The 27,358-nt window shown below is 39.2% G+C and overlaps 1 protein-coding gene across 2 annotated transcripts in view; it reads right to left on the bottom strand.

Moving 5' to 3' along the window:
* The window catches only part of LOC126184610 (constitutive coactivator of peroxisome proliferator-activated receptor gamma-like), a 521,164-nt gene that overhangs the window by 416,568 nt on the left and 77,238 nt on the right, over positions 1–27,358 (bottom strand). Inside the window, exons 1-2 of one of the 2 annotated variants that reach the window (XM_049927064.1) lie at positions 20,125–20,479; positions 13,094–13,363 (exon numbers count right to left, since the gene is read on the bottom strand). In XM_049927064.1, the coding sequence (XP_049783021.1) occupies positions 13,094–13,363; positions 20,125–20,196 (342 nt within the window). In that variant the 5' untranslated portion in view covers positions 20,197–20,479. Of the gene's footprint in view, positions 1–13,093; positions 13,364–20,124; positions 20,480–27,358 lie in introns of those variants that run through there. The other variant, XM_049927063.1, reaches the window with a different exon arrangement.

The following is a 27,358-nucleotide window of genomic DNA, read 5'->3' as shown; positions in this document are numbered from 1 at the left end:
AGGAATGCATGCCCCAGTTCACAGTCAGTGATCAAGATGACAGCATCATACACACCAGTGTATTAAATGTCTAAGGAAGAACTTTGTGTGAACATTACGTTAGCCATTCTTCAAGTGAAGAGTCTTGTAAATTTATCTGTATCAAGTGATACTTTAATATTTAGAAACAGTTGTAAATACTCAGAACATTTCTGTGGAAATGGGTTATGGAAAATTTTGATCTTCATATCTACACTGTAACAAAGTGAACTAATATTTTATATGTCGTAGCTCTGCTCAGTCTCCAAACCAAAGAACCCACCATTGTGCCAGTGCGTGTATTTTCATACAGCACAACAACTCTTTTCTTGTTGTGGGAGAGATTGTTTATATCGTTACTTTTGTTTGAAAAGGTACACAACTATGGTTGCAAAAGATTTCTAATTATATGTTTTGACAGTCAAATGTCTTGTGATTCAGCTTTGGGATATCTTGTAACCTGTCCAGGAAAAATGCTCACTTTTTTCCTATGCAAAACTTTTGGACATTAGTGCATGAACCATATTGTGTACATAAATAGGATGAAAGTTAATACAAACATATTTGATAGCATGACCAGGTATGATGACTGTATGATTCACTAGAATACTTGTTGTGTCATCATGGGGCACCACTGGAAAATACGCTGCATTATAATTTGTAATTTGTAATCAACAGCCAGATTTCAGCAGACAATTCTATGTAATACAGTTAATTCTGATATTGTCCACTCAGACTCAAGAAGACCAATTCATTATGTTACTTCTGCATATCCATTTTTCTGATTTATTTTAATTTTAGCACACTGAGTATTCAACTGCATAAGTAACTTTGCCCACACTGTTTGTTCAGCCTCTAATGCCACAATTTGCTCCTTCCACAACTCAATGTGATAACATTTTATATATCTTTATAATGTTCAGGTGACAACTGAAGAAAAAATTATGAATAATTTGAATACTGTATTCTGAGAGTCTTATTTCCTTTCCAACAACATATGTACATCCTCTGAAACATTCCTACTCTTCTTTGGCTCTGTAACAGTTATTGTGGTATTAGAGTACTCTACAACATGATTATGAATGCCCTTATTAACATATAATGCAAATGCAAAAACTTTGTCTCTCAATCTGGCATCCACTCACACACTTGCACCCACACATACAGCATTTAAAACTGTTAATAAACTACTGCCACAAAACTGACTTTTTAAAATATGACATAATCATGTATTTGGAGGAGCTATTAATCAAGCAGCTGTCAGAGCAAAAGTTTAAATAATATATCAAGAAAGCGTAGCTGACTGATAGCTAATAAAAAATAGAAAATCCCACCTGAAATTTGGGAAGGACATCTTGCACAAAATATGATTTTAAATACTGCATCAGTTTTACGTAGTCATAAGTTAGAATAGAAAACTGGCCATCAGGTAACATTTCTGTATGTTGAGTTCCACAGCTTTTATAAATTTAAAGAGAGACTTTTTTAATCTCACAAAAGTTGAAATTTATTTTTGAACTTTCTAAAAGTTTGTCTCACCCTCCTCCCAATGGACAAAGAAACAATCTGTGCAACATTTTAGCTCAAACAAACAACTGCTAAATGACCCCCAACAGACATGAAGTACTGAAATTTTCACCTAGAAGGTCCTTTTTCAGTATTTTTTAGTTATTTCATTTGCAATTATTTGCAGATACCAAAATAGCATGTGATTTTTATTTCCAGCAGTTTGTGATCTGGTATTGCTAAACTAGTGAGAAGCTATACCAAATGTTTTTGATGTGAATTATGTTACATGATAAATTTATGCAGTTGCTATTACACTGCTATTAATGTCTGATAAATTTATTTTACAACATCTGTATTTTTACAATTTTAAGAGCTTCGTTTACTTACTTTGTTAACCAAAGATGACATTTCTTCCATAGATGCTTTTTTAATTATTGTTTTGAACAATATGTACTGCTGGTGCAAAGGCATTTCTGTGATACGTACACTCCCTAAGTTTGTAAGAGGGCAGTAGTTTCTTCCAGCAGTTCATTACACAAACTAAGAATATATTTTTACATCTCTCTCTCTCTCTCTCTCTCTCTCTCTCTCTCATATTCCATGTTTCCAGTCAAATCACTGTAGCTAAACTACCCTCAAACTAGCAAGTTTTAAATCTTTTATTATACCATCCATAAGATTTATAAAATTTATAAAAAGTGCAGTGATTCAAAAATACTGTACATTCTTTTTGGTAAAAATGAATGAATTCCTATTAGAAAAACTGACCATACTGCTGATAAGTTATTCCAACTTTACAATGAATCAAAGAGTTCACAGAAACATGTAATTAGAACTGCAGACATAGAAATAGGAAAGAGAGGTCTTTCTCTCAAAATTATGGATGATCTCTGCCCCATGAACCATGGATCTTGCCAAGGCAGGGTGGCTTCCATACCTCTATCATACAGAATAGACACATTGTAGATGCAACCACAACTGTGGGGTCCCTGTGGAGAAGCAGACAAATATACAGTTCCTGATGGGCAAAAATGTAGATGACTGACTGATCTGGCCTTTTAACGTATGGCCCTAGTGTGCTGGTACTGCAAATGGCTGAAAGCAAGTGGAAATACAGGTGCTACTTTTTTTGCTCACGGGCATGCAGCTCTACTTTATGGCTAAATGACAATGGCATTATCTTCGGTACAATCCTATGGAGGTAAAATAGTTCCCCATTTGGATCTCCGGGCAAGAACTAAACACAAGTAAGTTATCACCAGGAAAAACAGAACTGGCATTCTACAAGTTGGAGCATGGAATGTTAGATCCCTTAACTGATTACACAAGACAGAGAATTTAAAAAAGGAAATGGATAAGTTGAAGTTAGATATACTGGTAATTAGTCAAGTGCAATGGCACGAATAACAGGACATATGACAAGGCTTTATACACAAAAGCAAATAATGGTAATGCAGGAGGAGGTCCAAGAACTTATAAGAAAGCAGGACTGTGTGTAAGGTACTATGAACAGCACAGTTAACACATTATCACAGCCAACATGGATATGATGCCAATACACAGCACTGTAGTACAAATTTGTGTGCCAGCTAGATCCATAGATGAAGACATTGAAAGAATATGAAATGAAAGAAAAGAAATAATTCACACAGTTAAGGGAGACAAAAATTTAATGTTATAGGGTACTGGAATTCAATAGTAGGGAAAGAAAGAAAAGAAAAAATAATAGAAGAACATGAACTGGGGGAAAGGAATGAATGATGAAGCCCCCTGGTAGAATTTTGCACCAAGCATAATTAATCTTTGCTAACACTTGGTTTAAGAATCATGTAAGAAGGTTGTATACATGGATGAAACCTGGAGACATTTGAAGATTCCAGATTGATTGTATACAGTGATTCTTATTAATGTTTAAAAACCCTTAAGTGATGTAAATTACACTGATACAAGTAATTTAATATAACACACACGGAGTCACAAATTTTGGGACATACCCCAAAAATGCACATGACAAGTTGAACATGTGACATACCTTGCTGTAAATGCAGCAGTTGGGCTCGATCGTGGAAGGGTGATAGCGCCACGCAATGACTGCTTTCAAGCAATTGGTGCAAATTTAAAACAACTTTTGTAAATGTGATCTGTTCTAAATATAAAGTTACAAAATTATTGTCATCACCGTAACCAAGTAAAAGTGTTCTTATTTTGTGTTTCTCCCATTTTGTCCCTTCTTTTTTTATTTACAGACAATGTTTAGTACAGAAAACATAGGTCATTTACTGGTAATGACGGAATTTGGAAGCTTATACTCATTTACTTGTGAGGCAGTATGGAAGGTTTTCATTGCAATCACCTGTCCTCCCCCGGTAGCTGAATGGTCAGCGTGACGGATTGTCAATCCTCTAGGCCCGGGTTCGATTCCTGGCTGGATTGGGGAATTTTCTCCACCCAGGGACTGGGTGTTGTGCTGTCCTCATCATCAGCCTATCATCCTCATCGACTGCAGGTTGCTGAAGTGGCGTCAAATTGAAAGACCGGTACCCGGCGAACGGCCTGCCCGACAGGGGGCCTTAGCCATACGATTAAATAAATAAATCGCAATTACCTTGCAACTACCTTGCAATTAACCAGCAGAAATCATAAAAACAGTAAATAAAATAATAAATTTTACCTCAATGTCAACACATAACTGACTGGTGCAGTGAAGATAAAAAAATTACTGCCTGTCAGTTGCAAGATTAGAAACCTGAGTCCCATGCACCAAAGTTGTGCAAGTAGGCCTGGAGCTACACTGACATGAATACTTAACTTGGGTTGGGATGATGAGAAGCAACAGACCAACAGATCAACAGCTGCAAGTGTGATGAAGTACATCATGGACTGACATCACATGTTCAACATTTGTCATCCACTTTTTAGGTATTTCCCAACATTTGCAACCCCATGTGTCTCATATTAAATTAATTGTCTCATCATCATCTATGTCACTTCACTTCAGAGGTTTTTAAATGTTAATAAAAATCACCCTGTATAATGATAAGACAGATATTTTGAAACCAAATTTGAAACTGTAAAAAATTTAAAGGGGCATGTGCAGACTCTGGCCATAATTTATTGGTTATGAATTGCAGATAAAAACTGAAAAATTGTACAAAGGTAGGAAATTTAGAAGATGGGACATGGATAAACTGTAAGAACCAGAATGTGTTGAGAATTTTGGAGGAAGCATTAGACAATTATTGACAAACAGGTGAAAGGAATGCTGTAAAAGATGAATGAGTAGCTGTGAGAGATGAAATAGTGAAGGCAGCAGAGGATCGAATAGGTACAGCAACAAGGCCCAGTAAAAATCCATGGATAACACAAGAGACATTGGATTTAACTGCTGCAGAAGCACAAATAAAAATTCAGCACTGGAACCAGACAACAAGGAATACATGCATATAAAAATCAGGTTAGCAAGATGTGCCAAAGAGCTAAGCAGGAATGAAAGGCTTTAGAAGCATGCATAAGTAGAGGAACAACAGACGCTGTCTCTAGGAAAATTAAAGAGATCTTTGGAGATAGAGAAACAACTGTACAAACAACAAGAGCTTGGATGGATAGCCAATACTACACAAAGAAGGGAAATCCCAAAGATAGAAGGAATATGCAGATGGGAAATCCAAAAGGTGGAAGAAAGATAGAGAGAGTCTGTATAAGGAGAACAAACCTATGGAAGATGATATACAAAGAGATGACAAAGTAGGTGAAAATAAGACAGGAACCATGATACAATGAGAAGAATTTGACGGAACACTCAAAGACCTAAATCAAAACAAGATATGTTGAGCAGACAATGAAAGACAATATATCCTCAGAATTACTGAGATCCTTCGGAGGGCCAGCCATAACAAAACTCCCACCTGGTGTGAAAGATATATAAGACAGGCAAAATGTCCTTGGACTTCAAGAAAAATGTAATAATTCTAACTTGAAAGAAAGCTGGTGCTGACCGATGTGGGAATTACTGAACTATCAGTTTAGTAAGTCATGCTCGCAAAATATTCACACAAATTATTTATGGAAGAATGAAAAACTGGTAGAAGCTGACCTTGGGGACTATCAGTTTGGGTTCTGAAGAAATGCAGGAACATGTGAGACCATATTGTCCAAATTGCTTATCTTAGAAGATAGACTGAAGTAAGGCAAACATACATTTTTACCATTTGTAAATTTAGAGAAAGCTTTTGACAATGTTGACTGAAGGTAGCAAAGATAAAATACAGAGATTAAAAGATCAAAAAACATGAAAGAGAAGCTGTGGTTGAGAAGGGAGGTTGTACTCCATCCATGATGTTATTTTATCTGTACACTGAGCAAGTTGTAAATAAAACCTACAAGAAATTTGGAGAGGGAATTACAGTTAAGGGATAAGAAATAAAAGATTGTGATTTGCTGATGACGTTGTAATTCTGTCAAAGGCAACAAAGGACCTGTAAGAACTGTTTTAAATAGATAACTTCTTGAAACGAGCTTATAACATGAACATTAACAACAGTAAGATGAGGGTAATGGAATGTTGTTGAATTAAATCATGTTATGTGGAGGCAATTAGACTATGAAATGAGACTCTAAAACTAGTAGAAACTATTTGGGCAGCAAAATAGCCATTAATGGCCAAAGTAGGAAGAATATATAATGCTGACTGGCCACAGCAAGAAAAGAATTTCTGAAAAAGAGGCTTCTGTTAACACTAAATATAAATTAAAGTGTTATTAGGTATTTTCTGATGATAATTGTGTGCAGTGTAGCCTTGTATGGAAGTGAAAAGTGGACAATGAACAGTTAAGACAAGGAAAGAATAGAAGCTTTTGAAATATGGTGCTATAGAAGATTGTAACACATCTACCAATTAGAAGTAGGTTTATATTATGCAACTGTAATTATGAAGTGTGTATTCTTTGTTGATTAAGGTCATTGATTTGTGACAGGAAATTTAAAGTATTGTAATGTATATATGGAAAAAGCTAAATGATGTTTAAAATAATGAAATTTTATAATATGTGAATATTAGAAGAAAAACATACATTGGAAGCTGGTTCATGCTTAGGGCACTTGTATTGTAAAATGTAAAAGATGTAGGGAAGTCCCTCCACAACAGAAGTGGATCAGTGCAATGTAAAAGGTGGTTTTGGTGGTCGAACTGGGTGGGGTACTTGGTAGGAACGATATGCAGCCAGTGGCTCGTCGTTGCACGGTACACATCGACGGTGCCAAGGAAGGTAATTGGAAGCCGTTTCGCAAGGAAATTTGCCTTGGATGTGGATTTGGCTGTCACTTGGTACTCTCAGCAATAAGGAATGGCTCTAACACATTAAACACTTGATGCCAAGAAGAAATTGTATAGAGCATTCAAACATCAAGAGCCATGAGTACAGTTAGCTGCCACGTCGCTTGCCACCAGTACTTTGCCACTGCTCCAACAACTTCATGCATACAAATATGTATCAGAGCACAGACCAGTTAATTTGTGTGAGTAATTTTAATTATAATCCAAGTGATATAAACCTGTGCTTAGAACCATAACTTCTATCCTGATCATGAACCTATGCAGGATCCACTCCTAAGTGTTTATAAAACTGAGGATCCTGTTTCAAATGCACAATTATTGTTTATTTATATTTGTTAGATGTGCAAGGATTATTGAAAGTGAAGCTAGTTAGAATTTTTCTAAAATACTCTCAACTTATTGCAATGTATTGTTTTGCAAAAATTCTGTGTTAGACTGTGTAAATGTAACTGTCTAAAATACCTGCTTCACAGGTTATGAAAAAGGCACATAAGTCAAATTTATTTGAAACATAATTTAGCCTTGATTACTATCATGAACCATTTATTTGAAGTTAATTGAGCTCAGTGTTGAACAATTTGCCTTGAAAAGTAAAAACATAAACTATTCCAAGTGATGCTAAGAATTAACTTTAGTTGAATTAAATTTTGCTACTGAAATAATCATACAGTTTGACTAGTGATACAATATCAGTTTATGGGTCCCACCATATTCTTCTCATATTAGAAAGGTAATTGGAATATTATTGGTACTAAGGAAATCTGATACATTTCTCTAAATGGGAGCATAAACAGTGTACTGTGATATTATTTATTTTTATTTTTTGGTATTTATATGTCGGTTAAGTCAGAACCCCCTCCTGGCCAAATTTAGTTCTGCACTTCTTGCAGTAACATTTCAGTACTGACTCAAGGAACGATCTTGAGTGTAGCTCTTATTAGTGTGAATTTGGTACAAATTTTGCTTCCTATGATTACTAGTACATGCAGTAATGGTGACTGCTGCTACACACAGCTCAGAGTGCCCTGTGTCCATTTGTATCCTGTGTACAATTCAAAGGGAAATATTAATGAAAGTAACTTCAATAACTAATATTTAATTCTCTTAAATATATATTTCCAAATTCATGTGCCTACATGGGCTGGTGACCGTTCATTTTTTCATTCATATACAAAACTGACTACTTTAATTAAATTCCAAAGTTTAAAGTCTGTATAGTTTTTCTATTAATAGCATTATATTCAAAATGATGGTCCGATACCTTCATCCATTAGATACATGCATAGTCAACTTTTCCGAATCTTCTCGGAGGGTAACATTAGCAGGCTAGTGTTATACATGGCTTTTCCCGTGACAGGACTTGAGGTTAGGTTGTTAGGGAAGAGTGATGTATAATGAAGATGATGGTTACATTGAGTAATGACTGAGCAAATACTAAACTGAATTGGGAAAACAAAATTTATGGCTCAATCTGACTAAAACATGGGATCAGCATAAATGATAAAATATGGTGGAAAAAACTAGTAGAACTAGAAACCAAAATATGATTTTTGTATACATAAACTAGTTCAGAATCAGGAAAACAATAATAACTACTATCCAATAACCAGAACTGCTTAACACCCATGTGAAATGGATACAGCGGTGTACATGTTAAGTTTTTCAGCAATATTTTCTCACTCCTCAAGAAGAGAACTCTACAACTCTGGATCTGTAAAAGGAAATACTGACCTAGGTGAAATACATATTCCAAGATAATGATACAGCAAATGATTCAACAACCTTATTGTGAATCAATTTCATATGGCCATCAATTGTCATTAATGTCTATTCGTCCAGATGTGCAAGTAAACAATGATAAATATTTTAACAATATAGAAGTTGCAAAGAAGATTAGTGTTTAAAATCCTGTTGACAATGAGGTCATAATGGATGGAGCACAAGTTTGGAGTAGCGAAGAATGGGAAAGGAAATGGAACATGGCCTTTCAAAGGAACCATCCTGGCAATTGAGTCAGGATGGCCAGTCAAGGGTTTAGCACTTTTGACATGAGCATTCCGTTTCCTATGTTGCATGGATTATACTCCAAAAAGACAAGCAATGTAGGACCTATGTTGTCTGTTTCTCAGCTTCATAAATGAACTGCAATGCTTTCTTTATGTCTGTTAGCTGTATAAAGGCACTCTGTGATGCTTTTACTACCAGGAAAAAACAAAGATGGCAGCACCCATCACTTGTATTGGCATCAAAGAAATACAGACAACATTATGTGTTACTTGCTTTTTGGAGTTAATGTTCCCCTTGTTGCCGCATGCCACACGTTACAATGTTACACACACAGTGCAAAAGCCATTGATAGTTGTTTGCTACATACTTTGTATTCATTTTCAAGATGAACTTAGTATAATACTGAAAAGCCTAAAGCTCTAATTCTCAGAAATTGAAAAAAGATGTACCCACGTTTTGCACCACATACATACATGTTTTACCATATACACACATTTATGCTTTTTTTAAGGTAAAGGTAACATTCAAAGGCAAAAAATTTTGTCCTTCAAAAACCGTTACCTTACTGTTCGTGAAATAGAAAGATACTAGGAATGTATTCCTTTTTGCAAGAAACACAAAACGAAAATGATACAAAGTTGAAACTTGTCTGTTGGGGACCACAGTGACCAGCTAATGGACTACTATATTTACCTGATTATACGACAAGGGTTTTTCCCAAATTCATCTTTCGAAAAATATGGGGGTCATCTTATATTCACAGAGTAAACTACCGCTGCTGAGGCCAACATTTTCACATTGTTTAATAGGTTACTATAGTGATCATCTTACATTTACAAATGAAGCTATGCCTATTGAGGTTTTGTATAAATCTATTTTGTGCAATACTTGGTTTTACTTGTGTTCAAATAGACTTGAGGTTTCCTGATATGCTGAAGCGATCAATAGAATATTGACTTTGCTCGAACAGTCAGGTGACATTTGACCTGCGGCACTAGTGTAAGGGATGTGTGAAAAACTATGAACTAGCCACTACAACAATCTGATGCTCTCTTAAAAATTGATAATTCTGTGAAACACAGGAGGAAATAGGATTAAATTCTATCAACTTACAAACTTTTGTTGTATTTGAGCAGGTCTGCAGTAAAAGTTCTCATACATGTATAGATACCATATACATACATTTATGCTACTTTGAAAGTAAAAGTAACATTCAAAGGCAAAAGATTCTTTCCTTCAAAAACCATTACCTGATTCTGAAATGAAGTCATTATTTTATTCGGTTATGACAAACCAATTATTTACCAAGTGGGTTGGAAATGAGGAATTTGGTTGCTGTTCGCATATTAGAATACTAGAGAAAATTATTACCCGCTTTTAATCAGCTTTAGAACAATATGCTGACACTCAGATGAAATGAGAAGGAAAATTAATCCAGAATGAAATGTCTAACAAAAAAAATCATATGAAACTGACTGTAATTGTTGTCACATGAACAAATTACCGGGGAAAGACCCATTGTGAAGATAGCATGAACAGACATCATTAGATTGCAGGATGAACAGAAGTTTGACAATTGGACTGAATCATGATTGCGATATTTTATCTATATATTGTTTTCTGTTGTTACATATCACCCACACCCTAGAAGATATTGCCGTCCATGTTTCACTGTTGCTCAAGCACAGCACTATGAAAAGTTTGAGGGGGACCAGTGACTCAGCTTGGCTGATAATTACAACGAGTGTGGAGAGAGGAGTGTTGAAAAGGCAGAAATTCCATTGTGCAGCCAACCATGGGAATGTGTACTGTGTCCTTTGCCTTTTCATGAACATCTACCATGTTTAAACAGCAGTTTGCATGAATCCATTTGCATTCGGAATCAAACTGATTTTAAAATTTGACCAATACTCAACATAAGCATATGAGGGTAATCCCAAAAGTAAGGTCTCCTATTTTTTTTATAAGTACAGAACTCTGTTTGTGTGGCAGTTGGTCACACTGTTATGAAGAGTGCTTCATGCACTGTGAGTAAACACGTGCATGCCGCGCTGAGGCACTCAGTCGTGGCTTGGCAGCCATTGAGAATGGAGCTCTCGTTGGATGTTACCGCCAAGTGCAAACTGCACGCAGTTATTTGGTTTTTGAATGCAAAGGGCACTGCACCGATTGAAATCCATCACCAATTGATGGAAGTGTATGGTGAATCGTGCATGGATGTCAAAAATGTTTGTAAGTGGTGTAGAGAGTTTGCAGCTTGTCAGATCAAAATTCACGACAAAGGAGTGGGAGACAGTCAATTTCTGAGGACCACAACTAATGCTGACAGGTACTGTGAGACTCTGGAAAAACTCAAACAGGCAATTCAGAACCGGAGAAGAGGAATGTTGAGCAAGGGCATACACATTCTCCATGACAAAGCTCGCCCACACATCGCTCGGCAAACCATTGCTCTCCTGCAACAGTTTCAGTGGAACATAATCTCCCACCCACGCCCAGTGACTATCACCTGTTCCTTTGGTTAAAAGAACATTTGGCCGGAAAGTGATTCAGCTCTGACAACGAGGTGAAAGAAGAGGTTCATAACTTTCTGAACAACATGGCAGCGAGCTGGTATGACATGTGCAGACAAAAACTGCCACAGCATCTACAAAAATGCATCGACAGAAATAGTGATTATGTCAAAAAATAGGTAAATGTTCAAGCTGTAAACTGATGTCAACCATTGTCGAATTAAACAGGCCTATGTACTTATAAAAAAATAGGAGACCTTACTTTTGGGACTACCCTCGTACATTTCTGCAGGAGATGCTAACAGTCTATATGGGGACCAGTGGTGTTCTTATGTCTTTTGCACAGCAATGTTGTAAACACGCACTGTGAGGTATAACAGAAATGACTGGGGGTGTGTCAGCTGCTGTTTCTACACAGCCAATGAGAGAGCAGTGGGCAGATAATATTTTTGAAAGAAAGTAAGAGATGTGGAAACATTCTAATCAGTATAGAGGCAAAAGCTGCTGTGCATTAAGAAAAATACAGCTGTGTTCTCTTGTCCCACAGAAATACCAACATATTCAGAAGAAACACTCAAATATTTGTGACAACTGAGATACAAGTTTCACAGTTGTGCTGTTAAGATTATGATGATTATTAAAAATATCACAGATGACATGCTAAGTAAAAAAAAAGGCAGTGTTGATAAAAATTGATGTAAAAAATTTCTTTCTGTTTATTTTATTTCTGTTTGTATTATCAAAACCTAGATAATCAATAAATGGTATAAATTTAGATTAGGTGTAATGTTATGTTTTTACACAGACTCCTGACAACAATAAAAGATAGTAATTTTGATTAGTCGGAATATCTTAAAATAAATTTACCTCAAGGAGTCTCTTAAAAAAAGGGGGAGGTCATCTATTGTTCAGGGTCATCTTACAGACAATAAATATGCTACTACACTTTTGAGACAAAGCAAATAAAGTGGTGGAAGAAAGCTTTTTTCACTTCTTCATGATGGTTCATATGAAAAGTCAAAGCCCACTAGCAAACATCTTGCTGAATTTGTTACTGAACGGGCAATGGCTTCAATAAACAAAGGAGGACTGGTTGAATCAACTTCCACTCAAATTAGTTCAGCAGTAAACAGACTCAGTGGGAGACATTTACCTACACTCATTCTGACTACTAAAATATCACAATGGTCTCAGAGGTGATGTAAGGTTTTTATAGAACGAATCAAGGCAAGACTGGGGAAAGTGCCAAGGAAAGATACTATGCACTACTGTGAGGAATGTGATGTAGGATTTCATTTTCCAAAATACTTCAAAACTTTTCATACCAAAGCAAATATAACTAAGTAATTTTCAATAAAAAAACTACATTTTCAAACAACAACTCTGAATTGTATCTCCATTTAGGAAATAAAGATGAAAAAAATTATTGTTGTTGTGAAGAAAAAACATAATCATTTGAACATAATAAAATGTTCTACGCAGCAGAACCTGCAACACAAAATTCCGAAAAACTGTAAAAAAAGTGCAGTATCCATTTGAATTACACCATAGCTGCCCAATCCTAAAAATGTTAAATCACTGTCCCCCAAAATGCAAGTTCGGTGTGCTAACCACCACACTACCCTGCTGGGTCACGTTTGATGAGTATGGTCCTGTAAAATAAAGTAAGTTGGTAAAACACAGAATATTGGTAATAAAGCTTACACCAACTTACCCTTAGTTTTCTTAATGGGACTATGTCATTTCCCATAAGCGAAGCAAGAAGTGGGAGATGCTCCTCGGACAGTCTTAACCTGTGTGCTAGTTTCTTGCTATCATAACGTATTGTAATAAGTGTAGGAAATTTGATCCTGTCCGCTGCAAAATAGTAGTGTATTCCAGCATGTATCATGAAGTCAGTGTCTCGAGCAAGAATGCCAAAACAAGAATGTCTGCGGACATAGTCGACAATTTCCTCATCACATTCATTAACAGATACAAAAACCTGTAACAAATAGAAGCAAGAGTGCCAGTGATCTATAGAGAAATTTTCAAAAGTTTAACAAGAAATAATAAAGTAACAATAACAACAGTAATAATAATAAAGATTACATACTGCAATAGAATAACAAAGAATTACAGTAGGAACTGAAAGTAGGAAGGAAAGTGTAACTACCTTTGCAATCTTGAAAGATCTTTATGATAAAATAAGATGTCCATTTTAGTACAATTTCCAGCATGAAAGTAACTGAGACACTAGGAAACATACACATTTACTATCAGAACAAACCCATGAGTGGAAAATATCCAATATCTAATCCCCCAACATTTCTTCTTCCTCTGGACCTGCTGCTGTTACTATTAACATAAGTGGGACACTGAGAACGATAGGTACCTGAAGCACACTATCATTGGGCCCACATTTAAGTGAATATCAAAGAAACTGGTGAGATAGCTTTTCATGAATCTTCATGTAAACATTGTGGACCTACAGCACAGATAAACCTGTCTCACCGTGAGATCAACAGAAGTCAGAAGCATGAATAAATGCTACAGTCTCACAATTGACATTGTTGTGTTTTAGGCCTTTATGATTCTCAACACCTTAATTGTTTTTCACAGAGCACAGCCAGCGTAATATTGGAATCACTTACAGTGATGTTCTCAGTTAATTTGGGCATATACATGTGTAGCAAAAACTCTTAACATACTAGCAGTAGTTCTACCAACCTGAAGTTTGGTCTGTTTGCAGGTCTTGTCACACATAATTCTGAGGAGGAGGGGGGATGGAAGCAATAATTTTTTAAATATTATCACTGTCTCAATTTTAGTACAACAGTTAATACAATAATATAATAAATTTACCAGTACCTATAAGACTGTCCATGGAAGCTACTCTTGAAGGTAGTTCGTCAAGACACATAGGTTATCAGTTTGTTATCTCAATTGTGTTTCCATCTTTCCATTCTCTTTATTTTTAATAAAAGTATATAAATCTGTATATGGACACATCAAAAATAATATTGTGCCTATCTAAGTTGATGGTGTATAAATGTACAAGATATGGTTGGTTCATAAAATAGTGACTTATCATTAATCAAAGACTGTTTTTACCACTGTTATCTAGCACAAACTGGGAAGCATCTATTCATGGGGCACAAAGTTTTGTGGCTGGAACAGGGTGATGGTGGTAGTGGTGGTGGTGATGGTGGTTGGGGCAAAAAGCTTAGAGGCACATAATGTGAATCTGTAAGAGGTAGATTTTTTTCATTAATACATACAGAATACCATCATTCAGAACTATTAATAACATGTCTAATGAGTGTGTGTAAGAATAGATGACTGTAAAATGTGTATATAAATTGTAGCAATGTGTTTATGTTTCTTATTGATGGTAAAATAGAAAGCAGGCTACTGACAATGGGCATTTCTTCTGAGACCAGTGGAACTGCTAGGCATAGATGAGCTACAGACTTGAACTTTCAACACAGCTCAGTGAAATTCTGCCTGGCATCTGTCTTTCTCACAACTGGTTTTATATGTGTTTTTCACTTTAAACTAGTCCAGCTGCAAACTCCTATATATTGTATTCTCTCAATTTGAAGTCCGCAGAACTTTCAGGCAGTGGGTCTTTTGAAAATAGCCAATCCAGTAAAATCTATAGGCTCCAGTATTTTCATAGAGCATAGCCTCTTTCCTGTGTTGCTGATGGCCATGAACAGTGAAAGGCACTTCTTCCAGTGTTAGTTAAAGTTTGTATTAACAGATGACGCAAACATGCACTAAGTATTATGGATATTTGAGTAGAAATATATCTTTGCAATAAGGTCAATGCGCAGCTCATTGTAGCAGGGTTGTCAGATCCTTTGAATTTCAGAAGAGCTTACATTTTTTTTAAAGTATTCCAGCAAATACAAAATGTTGTGGATTGGCCGGAGATCCAACCCCGTTTTATTAGAGGAAGCTGAAAGGCACACGTTTTAGCTCACGTAGGCTGGCGTGAGGTCTGAAACAGGACAAGGAAATTAAGACTTTAGCAAAAAATATACGTAGCTGCTGGAATACTTAACTTTAATCCATAAATGGTGAATATCGCTCTTGACGGTACATGTTTTACAGCATCAATATTAACTGGTAATGGCGCCTTGCTAGGTCGTAGCAAATGACGTAGCTGAAGGCTATGCTAACTATCGTCTCGGCAAATGAGGGCGTAATTTGTCAGTGAACCATCGCTAGCAAAGTCGGTTGTACCACTGGGGCGAGTGCTAGGAAGTCTCTCTAGACCTGCCGTGTGGCGGTGCTCGGTCTGCAATCACTGATAGTGGCGACACGCGGGTCCGACGTATACTAACAGACCGTGGCCGATTTAAAGGCTACCACCTAGCAAGTGTGGTGTCTGGCTGTGACACCACATTCCTCCCCCGCAAATCGGCACAAGGTTGTGGCATAAGGCTTCCACCGGCCTTGGGGAGGACCCCATGTTGACGTATGCGACTAGGTGGGGAGCCTAACAACAGGCGAGGCTGTGCCACCTGCAACCTGCCATTCGGACCGAGGGGAGCTAGGAGACGCCTGAAAACCTGCTCCACGGTGCACGCCAACATGCGGTGTACGCGCCCGTAGAGACAGGAGGGGCTGAAGGGTCGACCTACATCGGGCCAGGGCACCCAACGGGCGAAGACGACATATGGTCCGGAGCGGGAAAGAGTTCCATGTCGGAGGACAACTGGTCACGGGAAGCGATCAGCGGTGCGTGACCCAGGGAGGCGCCCGGCGGTTGCAGCGACGCGTCCACTGCGGGCGTCGCCGGCGGGAGAACAGGCGGCAGCGGCGCCATGGGGCAAATTGGAAGGCAGTGTCGGTAACACCTGGGGCTGAGGCGAGCCAGTAGATGGGTCCCCAGGGTGCTGGCCGGACGGCACCGTCACTGAAAGCAGACGGGGAGCGGCAGAGCCCATGTGACGACTGAGGCGCAGCTGATGGAGACGCCAACGCACCTCACCAGAGGCCCCCAAAACCAGATACATAGCGCGGCCGAGGCAGCAAAGAATGCGCCCTTCGAGCCAACGCCGTGAACCTCGATAGTTGCGGTAGTAGACAAAATCGCCTGGGGCAAAAGCAGGTGTCTGCCGCTGCACAGGAACCTGATGCGGCAGATGTAGCAAAGACATCAAGGTGTTATGAGGGCGGCCGTGGAGCAACTCGGCCGGCGAGCGACCATCTCGGGGCTGAGAGCGATACGAGGACAAAAAGAGCAATAACGCGTCCTCCCGAGAATGAGACTCTTTCAACTTCAACATCTGTGACTTGAAAGTCCTGACCAAACGTTCAGCAGCACCGTTTGCTGTGTCGAAAACGGAGCGGACGTCAGTTGTTGAATACCATTGGCCTTGCAGAATGACTGAAATTCTGCGGACATGAATTGTGGGCCATTGTCAGAAACAATAGTCTGTGGAAGACCTTCAATGCAAACGATAGTGGATAACGCTTGGATGGTGGCAGATGACGTCGTGGAAGACATAAACAACAACAAAAGGAAATTTACTGAATGAATCTACCACAACTAACCATCGATCATTCCAGAATGGACCAGCAAAATCGATGTGTAATCTTTGCCAAGGGGAAGTGGCTTTTGGCCATGCAAAGAATTTACACGGTGGTGCTGATTGTTGTTCGGCACACACCATGCAAGAAGAGCACATATTCGTAATCGCAGCATCAATTCCGAACCAAGTACAGTGCTGACGAGCAAGTTGTTTCGTTCTCACTATACCCCAATGCCCTTGGTGGAGAAGCTGTAAGACAGAGGATTGTAACGAACATGGGACCACGACCCTGGACTGATCATAATCAGAACGCAACAGCAAAACACCACGTCTTACAAAAAGTCTCTCCTTGTGAGCAAAAAATCGGCGAACCAACGGATCCCCGATCCGTGACTTTGACAAGGACCATTGTGTAGCAACAAAATGCAGAACGGTAGCAAGGACAGAATCGGCAGCTGTGGCTGTAGCTACACGACGAAAATCAATCAGAAACAATTCGACCACGTCATCGGTTTCTGAATCAATGAACATGCAAGCAAGTTCGGAGGAATCAAATGCTCTATCCACAGCAACAGGCAACGGGACAACGCATCGGCGTTTCCATGCTTAGCAGTGGACCGATACAAGATATCGTAGCGGTACTGCGAGAGGAAAATAGACCAGCGAATGAATTTCTGTGCTGTACGTGGAGGTACAGGCTTGGTCGGATGAAAAAGCGATGTCAAAGGTTTGTGGTCTGTGATGATGGAAAAGTGATGACCATACAAGAAATCATGAAACTTTGTAACACCAAATATGAGAGCCAATGCTTCTTTCACGATCTGTGAACAATTTCTTTGCGCAGACGAGAGCAATTTGGACGCAAAGGCAATAGGGCGATTGTGCGAACCATCTGTGTGCGCCAGCACAGCTCCGATCCCGAAATCCGATGCATCCACCATCAACAAAAGGGGGTTCTGGGGATCGAATGGCGTCAGGCAAGTATTGGAAAGCAACGCCGATTTCAACTGGCGAAAGGCGCGTTCGCATTCTGTCGTCCAGACGAACAGAACACCTTTACGGCGTAAGCGATAAAGCGGAGCTGAAATGGAAGAGGCGTGTGGGATATATTTATGATAATAGTTGATTTTACCCAGCACACTCTGTAGCTGCTTCAAATTCTGCGGCGAAGGCAAGTCTTGTATGGCACGGAGGTGGTCTGGACTGGGATGTATGCATGGGCATTGAGTACATGTCCCAGATAGGGTAAGTCACAAGCAAAAATCACACATTTGTCCTTCCGCAAGCAAAGACCATTTTGTCACAAGACCTGAAATAATGTTCTGAGATTGGCTAAATGTTCTTCTTCCATCTTTCCGGAGATCACAATATCGTCCAGATAGTTTGCTGCAGTAGGGACCGACGCACAAACAGTTTTTAGGTATTGCTGAAACAATGCAGGGGCGGATGCACACCCGAATGGCAGTCGTTTGAATCGATACAAACCAAGATGCGTGTTAACCACCAAAACGCGCTGGGATTCTTCATCCACCGGTATTTGCAAGTATGCATCTGCTAGGTCCAACTTCGAAAAATATTTACCCGGGCACAGTTTGTCAAAAAGATCTTCCGGGTGGGGTAAAGGAAAAGTTGCAGTCACTAGTTGTGGATTCACTGTTGCCTTGAAGTCCACACAAAGTCTCAATTTTCCCGAAGGTTTTGGTAAAATTACTAAGGGTGATGCCCAGAGAGAAGCCTGCACACGTTCAATTACACCTTGTGAATTCAAATCGTGTAATGTTTTTGCAACCTCATCACGCAATGCGTGGGGAACATTGCGCGCTCTGAAAAATTTCGGTTGTGCGTTTACTTTCAGTTCCTAATGTGCTTTATAGTTCTTAGCGCAACTGAGGCCCAATGCAAAAATGTCTGCAAATTCTTCACATAGACGAGAAACACTGGCTGAAGGCACAGTCTGGTTCACTGATAGGACCTGATTTATTATAGACAAGTTAAACAACTGAAATAAATCGAAACCAAACAAGTTCACTGCAGAAGAAGAACGAAGGACATAAAATGACACAAGTTTTGTTTGTCCCTTGTATGTTGCAAGAAGGCTGCACTGTCCTAACACAGGGATATGCTGACCGGAATAGCTAGTAAGCTTAACATTTGCAGCACGCAATGGAGGTGTGCCCAGCTGTTTGTACGTGTCTTGATTGATCAGTGAAACTGCAGCTCCGGTATCGAGCTGGAATGGTATCACTTTGCCGTTAATGTCCAAGTCCGCAAAAAGTTTATTGTCCTGCTGACGACAAGAGCGACTGTCTCGTGCAACATATATATAAAATCACTTGCGACTTGACAGGAGTTCCGGCGATGTCGACGCACACTATTTTTGGTACGAACACAGCCACTATTAGAGAGAGTGGCACTGGGCGGAGTGGCATAAACTATATGAATTTCCATGGGTGAAGTGTCGCGGGCCTAAGTGTCCTTGGTTCGATTCTGATTCCAGCGCGAAGCAAAGGGCCTGGAATGGTTTTGAGCTTCCGATCTGAGCTTTTTCTGGCAAACACTTTGAACATGTCCGTTTTTATTACAGAAAAAGCAAATAGCTTGGTGTGACAGGCAATTCTCACGTGAATGTCTAGTAGCACACCGCAGTCATGATTTTAGCACTGCATTTGCTTGCCGGCGCGGTACACGTGTCTGAGAGCTAGGCGGCTTTGGCGCAGCCGGGCGCGAGGACTGTTTACTGTTCCGTGCAGCTCGCCCGGCGGACCGGTTAACCTGACACACGGGTGGCAAAGTTTCAAATGATTCTTCAAGTCAAGTGTGTCCTGCCGATCCAATATGTCCATCACTTGTTGAAGGGAGGGATTGACTAGTTTCAAAATCTGTTTCCTTATACGAACATCAGACACGTTCTGTGCAATTGCATCACGCACCATAGTATCTGAATAATGGAGTCCACATTCACACTCAAAAGCACAATCCCTAGTAAGGCCTTGCAAGGTTGCAACCCACTCCTGATTAGTCTGACCTGCCGTACGTTTTGTACGAAAGAAGGTATACCTTTTTGCAACTACATTGACTGATTCTTTGAAATATGTATCTAATGCAGACAAAATTTCATCGTAGGACAGAGTTGCTACGTCGGGTCGGGGAAATAATTTGACTATCACACGGTACGTGGTCACCCCGACGGAAGATAATAAAAAAGGCTGCCACTCATTACCTCGAATTCTGTAGGCGGCGAGATGGAATCCAAATTGGCGTGACCACTCCTTCCAGCTTTCCAGTGCAGCATCAAAAGGACGAAAAGGTGGTGATGATGATTGGTGATTTAGGGCGCGCAACAGCAAACGAAAAGTCGGTGCAACTGCGTGTTGTGGCTGCGTTAGCGGTGGAGCGGCTGCTGCTGCATCGTTTTGCATTGCACGTTGACCCTGGACGAGCTGTCCAATTGCCTCCAGTAAGGCTTGCGTCTGCTGATTCTGTAAGCGATAAAATTCAGACAGTACATCTGGAGATGGTCGCGAAGCCATTACACAAGTAAATCAGGGCAGTGTAGTTACGAACGTGGTGTGACCTCGTCGCCAAATGTTGTGGATTGGCAGGAGAACCAACCCCGTTTTATTAGAGGAAGCCGAAAGGCACGTGTTTTAGCTCACGCAGGCTGGCGTGAGGTCTGGAACAGGACAAGGAAATTAGACTTTAGAAAAAAACGTACGTAGCTGCTGGAATACTTAACTTTAATCCATAAATGGTGAACATTGCTCTTGACGGTACATGTTTTACAGCATCAATAGTAACTGGTAATGGCGCCTTGCTAGGTCGTAGAAAATGACATAGCTGAAGGCTATGCTAACTATCGTTTCGGCAAATGAGGGCAAAATTTGTCAGTGAACCATCGCTAGCAAAGTCGGTTGTACCACTGGGCGAGTGCTAGGAAGTCTCTCTAGACCTGCCGTGTGGCGGCGCTTGGTCTGCGGCCACTGATAGTGGCGACACGCGGGTCTGACGTATACTAATGGACCGCGGCCAATTTAAAGGCTACCACCTAGCAAGTGTGGTGTCTGGCTGTGACACCACACAAAATTTTGTGCAAATCTTAATTTTATTTAATCAAATTAGATAAAGGAACCGTAAAACAACTCTTGTAAACATGGCACAATATGTGACACCACTCAGTTTGTGCTCTCACTGTTGCTTGTGGGAACATCCAGCTTATTGTATCATCAATGTGCATATTGCCAAAGTGGCATTAAATAAGAATTCTCGTACCAAGAGGCCAACCTCCTTGAAAGGGGGCTCCTGGTCAACAATGCCATATGGTATACACGTTATTTAAAAAAAAATTCCATCTGAAGTTCCACTGAAAGAAAGAAATGTGCACACATTACTGTTGCCAATTTGTGTGGAGAACACAGGCAAGGAAACTCTGCACCACATGTAGAGCACCACAGAGGAAGCATGGAGTAGAGGAAGCAACCCCCTATTGTCTGAAGTATTTTGCTAGGGGTAAGAGCCATAGTCTGTGTTTCATGGACCAGCAGCGAACATCAGAATGTTTCATGCAGTAACAATTAAATTTTCAAATAAAGTACTGCAGTAGTACAAGCTGCTATATATTTCTTGTCAGTTCAATCAGAACACAACGGAAATAACTGTGGTGTTAACAATGACTAACACTATCCAACGTCATGCTTAGATGCAAGGGCAACAAAACAAAGACTTCCCAGCTGAAGCAACTGAATGTTTTTCTTATTCAATAAAGAAACAGAGAGGCAGTGGAAAAGTGTGCGCAAGGCAATGGGCGACTGGTGACAGTCACCAGATCACACCATTAGCTTCCAAAAAGTATTGCAGTGTTCTGCACATGTAGATTTGAGTTCCACTTCAGATTCTGAGTTTGTAGTGACAAGAACCAAAAAGGTAAAACATGTTACAAATTAGAATCTCTTATGGAAAAAAGAAACAAGAAACTCCCATACAATACCTACTGCTATGCATGTGATAGTTTCCTAAAATTAACAAGTGGTAACAGTGACAGTAAAACACACTTGTGGAAAGAAGCATGGGACACTGAAACTTATCTAGGCAGCATGACTTGATTCACAATATTCATTGTGGCACAACAGAAGTGGCTGGAATCTTAATTAAGGTTACAGGCTAGGCTGGTTTGGTGAAGCTAATTGAAATTCTTAAGAAAAATACACTGAAGCGCCAAAGAAACTGGTATAGGCATCCTTATTCAAATAGAGAGATGTGTAAACAGGCAGAATATGGTGCTGCAATCAGCAATGCCTACATAAGACAACAAGTGTCTGGCACAGTTGCTAGATCAGTTACTGCCGCTACAATGGCAGGTTATCAAGATTTAAGTGAGTTCGGACGTGGTGTTATAGTTGGCACATGAGCAATGGGACACAGCATCTCCAAGGTAGTGATGAAGCAGGGATTTTCCATACGACCATTTCATGAGTGTACCATGAATATCAGGAATTGGGTAAAACATGAAATCTCTGACATCACTGTGGCTGGAAAAAGATCTTGCAAGAATGGGACCAATGACAACTGAAGAGAATCATTCAGCATGACAGAACTGCAACCCTTCCGCAAACTGCTGCATATTTCAATGCTGGGCCATCAACAAATGTCAGTGTGCGAACCACTCAACGAAACATCATTGATATGGACTTTCGAAGCCAAAGGTCCACTTATGTAACCTCAATGACTGCACGACACAAAACTTTAGACCATGCCTGGGCCCGTCAACACCAACACTGGACTGTTGATGACTGGAAACATATTGTCTGGTTGGACAAGTCTCATTTCAAATTGTATTTAGCAGATGGACGTGTACAGGTATGGAGACAGTCTCATGAATCCATGGACCCTGCATCTCAGCAGGGGACTGTTCAAGCTGGTGGAGGCTCTGTAATGATGTAGGGAATATGCAGTTGGAGAGATATGGGACCTCTCATATGTCTAGATATGACACTGACAGATGACAAGGACATAAGCATCCTGTCTGATCACCTGCATCCATTCATGTCCCTTGTGCATTCTGACAGACTTGGGCAATTCCAGCAGGACAATACAACACACCACACATTCAGAACTGCTATAGAGTGGCTCCAGGAACACTCTTATGAGTTTAAACACGTCCTCTGGCCACCAAACTCCCCAGAGATGAACATTATAGAACATATCTGGGATGCCTTGCAATGTGCTGTTCAGAAATCTTGACCCCCTCGTCCTCTTACAGAGTTATGGACAGCCCTGCAAGATTCAAGGTGTCGTTTCCCTCCAGCACTACTTCAGACATTAGTCAAGTCCATGCCATGTCGTGTTGCGGCACTTCTGTATGCTCGTAGGGGCCCTACATGATATTAGGCAGGTGTACCTGTTTCTCTGGTTCTTCAGTGTAAATTTAGCTTTATTATTGATGAATAAATGGGTATAGGATCTGCATAAAACGTTTGTGCATGGCAGTCCATGTCCAGAGTGAAGGAAACAAAGTAACATATGCCTTTTTAAGATTGTTTTCACTTACTGCTAGGACTATTAAAACACTGATCAGGAAGTTGTCGTGTTCTTCTATCATAATGATATTCCTTTCAAACAGAACATGACTGGTTTCACTATGGAAGGGGGGCAAATGCTATATTAGGGGCCTTGCATACCTTGTCCACTTGATTTGTGCAAGATATTCAACTGCTGTTTGTGATGAAATGGAATTGCCATATATTTGCACTTTTTTATTCATATGTAGGCTTAAACCTTCCTTGATACACAGAACATTATTATATTTGCTTACAAATGTGGCTGTTGCCATAATCTTGGCTGTTTTTTCCACTATCGGACCAGGTTTTTATAAGGGTAGTCATGAAGTTTTAATTATTAACTTCACTAAATAAAGTTACATAATTAATTTTTTGTTTGTTAGCAGGTACATATCTACAGGCCAGGGAAATAATGAACTCCCTGCACTACACCACTACAACACACTACTATGAGAGTCAAAAAGAAAAGACAACAGTCCTTTGATAAAATGGAGTATTGTGTGGCAACTCATTTTCTGGATTTAAAGGGGACAACGCTGAAACAAAGTGGAAGTTTAAGATAAACCAGCACCATCATATGGCACAGTTCTTAGGTGGCACAGATGTTCCAGTGAGATCAAACATGTCCGAGTGATAAAGAAGGAAGAGGGAGACCATTTCTCTGTAAAGAGTCAGGTATCTTAGGAGAAGTGGAGGGCACAATGCTCAAAGACCAAGATATCACAATAGAGGTGATAGTGGAAAAAGTGAACATTAGTCATGGATCAGTTTACAGCTTCTAATACAACATTTTATTGCCTGATGTGTTCCTTTAACTGCTCACACCTCTTCAAAAAGCCTGCCAAACTAACACAGTTGTGGCTCTATCAGACCGATCCAGACACCTTTACTCTTCTACCAACATAATAATAATAATTGTTTTTCAATGATTTCACATTTATTTTGTACTGATGGTCTTTCCTTCCCTTATAAACCTCATTAGCAAGCAGCCTATGTCCTATATCTTCCCATGCATTCTTATTCACATTTGCTTGGTAAATTCCCGAAGTCTAGCTCTTACCTCCTTTGTAAGGCTTTTCCATCATTTCCATGACACTACTTGTCCTGTAGTCTAAGCAGATATTCAGACAAGCTTTGCTACTCTTCCTTTCCTGGTCTCATATCTCTGCATTCTAACATCGATTTTATTAGTCTTGCTGCTTTAGTGTAATAAACTGGGGCTCACAGCAGCTTTATTACTTTTAGTAGAACATTCTTTGCTTCAGATTTCAATGTAATCTGCTTCTGTTCTGATTGTGTGTCAACATCTTTTAATGAAGTTAACCACTGACTGAATATCTCAGTTAATACATTTTTATTCCTCCTATATTTGCTTTGCGGTATTCAGCAACTGCACCTTCTTTGTTTTTTGTCTGTCTTGTGCTCTCTAATTCCTTTACTACTGGCTTATGGTCACTTATCTCATTAATTATATCACCAGGCCTTATCAGAAAAAAAAATCCAGTAAATTATCACTGCTTACATTTTCTGAAACAAACTGCACACAGCGTGTTCACTAAGAGTTGATTGGTGCCTTATGAACCTACTTTCCCTCAGCAATATACTGCTGGTATGTTTTGATATCCCCAATTATATTTCCATCCTTGTTATCAGCCAGGTTCCCATAATTTTAACAGTATCTTGACTACACTTTCCTTCCATTCTCCATTTTCCATTCTGTATATGGCCACTACATCCACCTCTTCCTCTCTACAGGTGTTTAGCTGTACTCCTACAATTTCAATGATACTATCACAGAAACTCTGCTGACATACATATGCTTCAAGCATTAAAATAAATATCCCATACCCCTGATCCCTCTATCCCTAGATCCCTAGCAAGGCAAGTGAGTAATCATTTCCATTGTTGCCCCTAAATGTCGTGATGAAGTAAGAGAGTTTCAGAATGTTGTAAAGGTAAAAATACATAGACTATTTAATCCCAGCCAGATATGCCGGCTCTCTAGACATATGCTTCTACTCAGGCTGCTTGAGCAGTATGATGTACTGAACCTCTTTTAATAGTTCCATATTTTGTGTTTCTCATCTTCAGCACACTTTATCTTAAGGTGAAGAGTCCTTTTAAATCCACAACATGCCATGACATTAGCCAACATTGAAAATTGTATTAGAATGTTACATGAAAGAAAATTATCTAGAATCAGTCTCCTTGAGAGATATTTTGTATCAAAATCCCTCTCATTTTAAATCTTTTGATGACATGTATTTAGGGGTAAGGGTTTTGTTTAAGACTGATAAAAATACAGACTTGGTTTGTGACCAAATTAAGACCTTTAAACAAGTTTTCGTTCTTAAACTTTTTGGTTTAGAGTAATAAATAGATATTCAGTTTCCTCTCAGTGATAAAGTTGTGACATGTGCAGCAAAGTTTCCAAGTTAAATTAAGAACTACATTCAAGAAACTGACACTGAATTGAGACTGTTAAGAAATACAGAGGTAGGAATGCTGAATTCTGGAATGTTGTTCATAAGCTGATATGGGCAGATGGAAAACCTTTATTCCAAAAGGTTTCAGCCATGGTAGGTTGGAAAGAACATTTTGGCAAAAATAGAGAATGAAAATGACAGTAAGAAACTTACTGAGTCTTAGATCAATAAATGGACGCCTATGTTCCAAGAGGCATACGAGACCTTCCCCCTGCCATGATTTTTCTATTTCTGATAAATAATGACAGCCACAAAAATGTTGGGGAATGAGAGCAATCGATTAGCAAACATTATGTAACTTTCTCTTAATGTTTCCTATTAGGTATATTAATGAAATAAACTGACCGCATCGCATTATTGGCTGGGAGACTCCATCTGGAGTAGTTTGGTTACCATGTATATTAATATAAAGATGTCATTATTTATTTACAGAGGCTTTTGAAATTTTTCCTATACCCACCAAAACTTTTAAGGTCTAGCCTTCAAAATTAATCTGCATTTTGAACATTGGATTTTAGGCTGTGAATTGTTCAAGTTGTATCCAATCAGCAACCAGCTGATTTACTTACATTGGGACAGGTTTTAGATGGTTCAGAGTATGAAAGAGACAATTCTGAGCTAATTTATGAGTTTGAAGGTATATGACTGGTTACTTATTGATAATAAATAGTTCTTAGTACATGCTTACAAAATATTCCAAGTTATGATCTCTGTTAGACTTTCACATGATTACAGAGTCACTGACTAAATAATTTGTTTCAGCAGAACAAGAGAATGGTAGTATCTCATCAGAAGGGACTGGGAGAGATGATAAATTTAAGTATGAGCTGTTTGCTGCTGAAGTTCGAATTTTGAGTGCAGCTGATACCCAGAGGTCTATACATATCAATTCAGTGTCAAAAAAATTCTCATGTACATCAACTCCAGGCATTTTGCATGAGATTGTGCTTAGGTTGTTCTAACTAATGAAGAAATTAGAGATCTGCATGGCAAAAAAAAACAACAACAACAACAGCAATGAAATGTAGTAAGAACTTAAACATAATTCATTGTCGATTTCATGGAAGCCATGCGACATTAATTGAAATTAGGTTTTTCTTGGCCTCATTGTCCATGCATGTATCTCAAAAGGGTCAAGAACTGCACATCACAGTAACACTGTTGTTGTTGTTGTTGTTGTTGTTGTTGTTGTCTTCAGTCCAAAGACTTGTTTGATGCAGCTCTCCATCCTACTCTATCTTGTGCGAGCCTCTTTCATCTCTGAATAGCTACCGCAACCTACATCTTTCTCAATCTGCTTACTGTGTTCATCTCTTGGTGTCCCTCTACAATTTTACCACCCACATTTTCCTCCAGTACTAAATTGATGATCCCTTGACATCACAGAATGTATCCTATTAATCGATTCCTTCTT

This window comes from Schistocerca cancellata, chromosome 4 (assembly GCF_023864275.1).
Source record: "Schistocerca cancellata isolate TAMUIC-IGC-003103 chromosome 4, iqSchCanc2.1, whole genome shotgun sequence".
Lineage (NCBI taxonomy): Eukaryota > Metazoa > Arthropoda > Insecta > Orthoptera > Acrididae > Schistocerca > Schistocerca cancellata.
Note: the sequence above shows the minus strand (reverse complement) of the source record. Positions and strands in the feature narration are given on the sequence as shown.